The following is a 7,161-nucleotide window of genomic DNA, read 5'->3' as shown; positions in this document are numbered from 1 at the left end:
GCCCATGGTAGCTCTTGTCAGAGACATTGTTTAAGTTTCTGTTATAGCTTTCAGTCTTATCATCATTCTTCAGAAAGGGGTCGTTATTATCAGATGTAATGAATAAAACTATGGGAGAGATTAAGTCCATTTTTAGGAAGAAATAAACAATAATTTTGCCTAATAAACAAGATATTTCAACTATTTAAAAACAAGTATATACAAAATTACAAATATATACAGGCAGGTAGTATCGTTTGTGGCAGCCAGAAAAATTATTTTACACTTAATTGAAAAAAAAATCCATCCTACTCCCCAATGCTCCCTTTCTGTTTCAAGAAAGGAATTATTATTTTAGGTCTCAAGTATATTAAGAACAATTTCAACACATTCATCTAATACATATTAAAAAATATGAAGATATATATATATATATGTATATTGATTGAAAGAGTTTTAAAAATCTGTTTTTTTTTTTAATCTGTATTTTGTCCAACATCACAAGATTTATCATTTAAATCACTGGCCCCAACTGGTAGAAGATTAAATAAACAATTAAGGGTTCTATTTTCCCCTTTGTAACCCTTATGTGTCCAGTGGCAAGGAGCCTGTTAGGAGAGCATAAAAAAGAAGCAAAAATTAATGTAGAAAAAGTCGATAATGTATCCAAAAAAATAATTTTATTTTTTTTTTTTATTTCCTCCTCCTACGGGACTTTTTCATTCCGATGTTTGTAAACCTAAAAATAAAAAAATGCTGGCCTTATTTACAAAATGTGCGGAACAAATTTTTAGTTATAAAGTTTTTTTTTTCTATTATACGTCTCTGTTTTTAAGAATTAATCTAGCCTGCTGCAGCCATATTTTCTTTGTATCTCTAGGAATTTTTTGGAGACTGATGACTACCTCTGAAATTGCTGCATATACAACAATACTTAAACGTCTTTTTTGCAAAGAAATACATTTTGTGCTCGATTGTATGTCATAACATAGAACTTTTACTTTTACAAGAACACATTTGGTGACAATTAAAGGCCTATTTCATTTGAATTAACAGTGTTTCTAGAATTTTTTATTTGTAAAATAATTGATTCACCATATATATTAAAACTTTAAATAGAATTCTAAATGAATAATTTAATCTCATGTCCTCATGTAACGAAGAAAGACTAATTAAAATAGCATTGACCTGAATTTGTGTTTCATATGTCGTATAAAGTCTGAGCTGCATTTAATCAAAGTTTTAGTGTCGGGTCTAAGCATATGTACGTACATGTATATTCCCGAGTAAAATACACATTTTGTTTAAGATCAGAGAATTGATAGCTAAACAAAATTGATACAATAATTTCCTAGCGTATTTCTCGTTAATTAACGGAAAACATTATTTTCTCAACTGTTATTTATTTTTTAAGAATCCTTTCAGTGTAAGTACATGTATTTATTTTTATAAGTTATTCTTTTTTGCAAAGTGTGTAAAAAACAATATGAGAGAGAGAGAGAGACTCATGTAACCCCATGTAACTGACATACATGTACATCTGTGAAAAAATATATGTACCGTAATTTTATTGAAATCACAATTATAGTAATTCTAATAATTTTCAATTTTCACAACTGTGGTTCATATTCAACTGTTCAACCCATTTACATATTCGTTCTATGTACCTGTACGCACACGGGGGGGGGGGGGGGGGGGGGGGGGGGGGGGGGGGCTATTACAAGGAGCTTAGCCCCACCCCCACTTTTTTCCCAATATTACTTTTTCTATTGAAAATGTTCATTGATAGACAGGTTGCCAACCCAACCCCCCCCCCCCACTTTTAAAGACGTTGCTTCGTGTCTGGCTAATTCGTATAGCTTTCTAGAAAGGGGGGGGGCTAACAGACCTTTTATAAAATAATTCATTATCTAAAAAAATGCAAACCGTTTCCTTCTTTTAAAATTTTTAAATACAGCGTGTAAGTTGATCACTATTTTGTTGGATAATCGTAATGTGTAGTCCGCGGAAGTTAGGCTAGTGTAGAAGAGTTCAGATTTTGAGGGGAGATAACTCACTTTTGAAAATGGGGAATTGTTTTTAATAATAATCACACGAAGCCTCCCACGAAATGATGTTAATTTCAATAGTCCTCACCCACTGACGTCAAACACAAAGACAGCAGCACGAGAATTTCATGCATATTTGGCCAACTAAGCTTCAGACGAAGACAAAAGTGCACGAAATTTACATGCATATTAGACCTCCTTAGCTCCTGACCTATCGACCTGCCTAATTTACATTCCGGTAGAATTATAAAGAAATCAACTCAACTAACTTTAATTTCAAAGAGTTATCACAGAGAAAACAAATAGAAATGGAAATAAAAGTCCTTAGTCCTTATATCCATTGTATAAAAAAATTACGAAATTCTCGATGATATCATAAACGTGTGATTTTAGGAGCATGCAGAAAAAAGTTTTAGGATACCAGTACATTAAAAAGGACTGACAAGAATACGGGACTGAGACAGTGGTTGCACTGAAGCACAATTATGTTGAAGAATGGAAACAATTAAAACAATAAAATCTATTCAAAAGACCTTTATTTTTACAAATATCTATGATGGTACTGCAATTAAAACATAACATTATAAATGAATGCTTTATTCAGGAGGAGGTGGTGGGCCTCTAAAATGATGCCAGGGCGGAGGGTGGTGCCGAGGGTGTCCAGGGCCCGGATGCCATGGCGGGTGATGACGTCCACGTGGCCCACAGGGATGACGTGGGTGTGGTCCGTGTGGAGGAGGAGGAGGGTGGTGGGGGTGTCCTCCATGACAACCAGGTGGCGGTGGGGGGTGATGTCGCCACGGGGGACCGTGATGGCGCTTAAATCTTGGAGGATAATGCGGAACAAAATCATATGAAGACGGACGTTCATCTGGCTCTGTCACAAAAAATACGTTTTCAACAAAAATTAGAACAATCAAAACCAATTAAGCGTATTAACTTTATGAAATAAAACAGTCTCAATATATATACAATGCAAGTAGGAAATCCGCACCTTGAATATACTCTACCATACCAGACTGGTCATTTTGGGCATCTTTATTTTTCATTTCTGTTAATTCTTTCTGCTCGTTGTGCTGTTTAACTTTCTGTACAATATTTGCCAGATGGAAATTTTTCGGGAAATTCTTTACACCCCCTGTGGGGACCTGGGCGTCAGCCCGACATTGTGGACACGTCACGGTGCTGGGACTACTGCTGTGTGTAAGGTTTTGTAAGCACTCTGTACAGAAGCTGTGGAGGCAAGGTAACGAGATGGGACAGTCGTACAATTCCAGGCATATTGGACAGGTCAACTCGTCATCAAGATTAAAAGAGCTCATCTTATGCCTGAGAAAATGTGTATGAATACTGAGGCAAAAATATAAAATCACCTGCTCTTTTTCAGGTATAAGATTTGCTAAAAAAAAAAAACAACAAACAAACAAACAAAACAAAACAAAACAAACAAACAAATAATAAACAAATGAAAGCTACTTAAATCAATTGCAAAGGAATCTCTTGCTTTATTAAAAATGTTTGATAGCATAAATCTTGCAATCACTAGCCGTGATGGACTTTACTATTCTCCTATAGGCTAACTTTTAAAAAAGTGACAGCCAGAGCAGTGAGAGCACTAGAAATTGGAATACTTACCTTCACTTCTCTCAAAACGACAAAACGAAAGTACAGGTATTACTGAATAAAATACACATGTATGTACATGCGCAGGGATGTTCACGTGTTTTTTGCGCTTAAAAGAAATACACCCCCCAACTTTCTCGACTTTGTTATGAAATACTTGAAAATAAATTATTGGTAATCATAGAAAATATGTTACAACCACAGACGTTGTATGAAGGGAGCTGTCAGAGGAGCCCCCCCCCCCTACATTTTTCCAAACAAATACTTTTTACCATTCAAAATGCTGGTTGCATTGCAGTGTAGTAAAATCAGGGTAGTATGATAATTCATGAATAAAATTTGGTTATATGAAAGAGGTTGGAATAAAAAAAAATTCCTCCCAAACGAAATAAGAAATCGGTTTCCTTTTTTTTTTTAAAATGAGTTTTCTCTGACTGCCCTGCTTTCCTTTCAAAAAACGATATTTGGCGCCTGAACCAATCTTACTACCTATATGTTTGGTTAAAAAATCCACGATTCCCATTTTAAAACAATATTAAAATATTAAAGGGTTAATTTCTATGCGACACAAAATGTGATGGTGAAAAGCATGTTAGATTTTAGCGAAGAGTAAAGTTTAATTCTCAAATGCATGTAAAACCCAAAGGTCAAGAGATAAAAAATGTTGTTACCCAAAGAAATAACGTTTCTCAATGCCTGAAATATAAAAGCCCAAGATCTAACCATTTCAAAGTCAAGTTTTTAAATGTGGGTCAAACTCCAAGGTCAAAGGTACTAGTCCGTAGAGGGATGCCTTGTCAATAGACCGTTTCACGGTAACTGCGGTACTCCTCTTTTGCAGGGCAAAATAATATAGTTTGGTGAAATATAACGTAAAAGTAATTGTTAAAGATACGTCATTTAATTATCTGTCAACAAAAACTTCGCCAAACGTTATTATTTTGCCCTGCAAAAGTGAAGTACCGCAGTTACCGTGAAGGGGCTAATAGAAATACACGTATGAAGAAGAAAAAAATTAAAGCCCTAACATCTACTCTTAAAAGTTATGGCCAAGTTTTTTTTTCAAAACTATATCAAACTCCAAGATCAAGGTCAAAATTGTTGGTATTCAAAGCTAGGAAGCTCTTGTCATAGGAAATACGGTACTTCTGTGAAATATGAAAGCCTTGTACTGTTCAAATGTTATGTCCAATTAAGGTTAAAGTTTTTAAAGGTGTCATAACTCAAAGTTCAAAATATTTAAACCATGGAAAGATCTTGCCACAAACTTGTACCAGTCTTTAACCTTGGCCAATACTTGTGTATGGGTATTTTATGCCCCCGTAATCGAAGATTCGGGGTTATATAGTTTATGTCCTTTCCGCCCGCCTGTCTGTTTGTTTTCAAAAACTTTGACCTTGTCCATAATTTTTGACTGGGCGGGACTATGGCTTTCATATTTCAAAGGTGTATTCCTTATGATAAAAAAACTTTCTTTGGATACCACCAAATTTGACCTTGACCTTAGAGTTGGACACAGTTTTACACAAAAATCTCGAACTTTTGAACGGCTAGGGCTAGGGTTTTCATACTTCACATATGTAATCCTTGTAACAAGACTTTTCTTTTAGAAACCAACAACTTTAACCTGTTGGCCTTGATGTTTGACCTACTTAAAAAAAAAACTTTAACCTTATCCATAACTTTTGATTGGGTGGGACTATGGCTTTCATACTTCACATATGCAATCCTTGTAACAAGAACTTTCTTTTAGAAACCAACAACTTTGACCTTGACCATGGAGTTTGATCTACCTTTAAGAACTTTAACCTTGGTCATAACTTTTGCTAGGGCTCTCATACATGTATTTCACAATTGCATTTCTTGTAAGGCCTTACTTTGGGCACCAACATATTTGATTTGCATTTAAGAAAATTCAGCCTTTGCTATGTTGCCATAAGGTACGGGGGCATCAATGTTTCACAGACACATCTTGTTTTTTTTTTTTTGTTTTTTTTTTTACCTTTTGGCCATATCCCTGGAATTTGATCCAGGCATTTTTTTTTTTTTTTGTGAGTAAAAAAGGCAGAGTTTACACATTGGTAAATTCTGAAAAAAAGAACGTTTAATCCTATAATATTATATTTGGGTCCATTTTTGTTGCAAATGATAAATTTCTAAAATATTTACAAATTGTAGATCCTCTACGATGTTCAGAGTTCTACCTTTCTGAAACTATCCTTTTTTTTTTTTTTTTTTTTTTTACTTCATATTCCATTATTGTGAAACTTTGAATTGAAAAAAATAAGAAATATGCGGTCAGACTTGTTCATTTCACTCATATAAACATAAGTCAAGTTGACATTTTCAATTTGTTAGACAAAATATTTGTATATCATCTTTCCTTAAAATAATTAAACCTTGGCCTTATCTTTTGAACAGTTTTTAAGACAAGCCCTTAATTTTGGTTTTTAAACAATTTTGCTCTTTTGACGTACTCTATGTATTAAAAAAATAACCTTGGCCATATCGTTTGTATTAAGACTTTTATTATATTTTATATGTACTTTTCTCCTGACAAGACTTTCCTCTGGATGCAATGAACTTTCACCCTTTGACCTTGTAGTTTGGCCCACTTAAAAAAAACAAGAGGCCCAGGGGCCACAGCGCTCACCTGAGCACATTAGCTAGGAAAAAAACACATATGCGATCAGAACTGAAAGTTAACTTCAGTTGGGGGGGGGGGGGGGCTTGAAATTTAACCCCACAGGGGATCATAATTTCAACAGATTAGAATCTACATTACCTGAGGATGTTTCCATATAAATATTACTAACCATGGCTTTGAAATACTTGAAAAGAAGATTTAAAAAGGTTTCCCTATATATTCCTATGTAAAACTTTGGTCAGCCATTTTGGCCCCACCCTACCCCCGGGGGTCATGACTTGAACAAACTTGAATCTACACTATCTGAGGATGATTCCACATGAATTTTATCTTTCCTGGCCCAGTGGTTCTTGAGAAGAAGATTTTTGAAGATTTTTCCTATATATTCCTATGTAAAACTTTGATCGGCCATTTTGGACCCGCCCTACCCCCGGGGGTCATGACTTGAACAAACTTGAATCTACACTACCTGAGGATGATTACACATGAGTTTCATCTTTCCTTGCCCAGTGGTTCTTGAGAAGAGGATTTTTAAAGATTTTTCCTATATATTCCTACGTAAAACCTTGATCGGCCATTTTGGCCCCGCCCTACCCCCGGGGGTCATGACTTGAACAAATTTGAATCTACACTACCTGAGGATGATTCCACATGAGTTTCATCTTTCCTGGCCTAGTGGTTCTTGAGAAGAAGATTTTTTAAAAATGCCATTAATTTTTCTCTAATTCATGATTATCTCCCCTTAGAAAAGGGCGTGGCCCTTCATTTGAACAAACTTGAATCCCCTTTACCCAAAGATACTTTGTGGCAAGTTTGGTTGAAATTGGCCCAGTGGTTCTTGAGAAGATGAAAATGTGAAAAGTT

General features: G+C 35.1%; 1 protein-coding gene across 1 annotated transcript; it reads right to left on the bottom strand.

Moving 5' to 3' along the window:
* Positions 1 to 2,546: 2,546 nt before the first annotated feature.
* Positions 2,547 to 3,404, bottom strand: LOC134245272 (RING finger protein 224-like). Its single transcript, XM_062727575.1, has 2 exons — positions 3,022 to 3,404; positions 2,547 to 2,904 (listed from the first exon to the last, which is right to left on the bottom strand). The coding sequence occupies exons 1-2, from the start codon at positions 3,347 to 3,349 to the stop codon at positions 2,624 to 2,626; spliced, it is 609 nt and encodes a 202-aa protein (XP_062583559.1). The 5' UTR covers positions 3,350 to 3,404; the 3' UTR covers positions 2,547 to 2,623.
* Between the last annotated feature and the right edge of the window lie 3,757 nt (positions 3,405 to 7,161).

The sequence above is a fragment of the Saccostrea cucullata genome, unplaced genomic scaffold (genome assembly GCF_032062105.1).
Source record: "Saccostrea cucullata isolate Sc308-1 unplaced genomic scaffold, CSIRO_AGI_Scuc_v1 ctg125, whole genome shotgun sequence".
NCBI classification, from domain to species: Eukaryota; Metazoa; Mollusca; class Bivalvia; order Ostreida; family Ostreidae; genus Saccostrea; species Saccostrea cuccullata.
Note: the sequence above shows the minus strand (reverse complement) of the source record. Positions and strands in the feature narration are given on the sequence as shown.

Bases quoted from the DNA above. Each gene is read 5' to 3' on its own strand.
- LOC134245272 (XM_062727575.1), bottom strand. From the start codon at position 3,349: ATGAGCTCTTTTAATCTTGATGACGAGTTGACCTGTCCAATATGCCTG. The intron at 2,905-3,021 runs GTGCGGATTTCC...TTTTTGTGACAG, and splicing joins TATGGTAGAGTATATTCAAG to AGCCAGATGAACGTCCGTCT.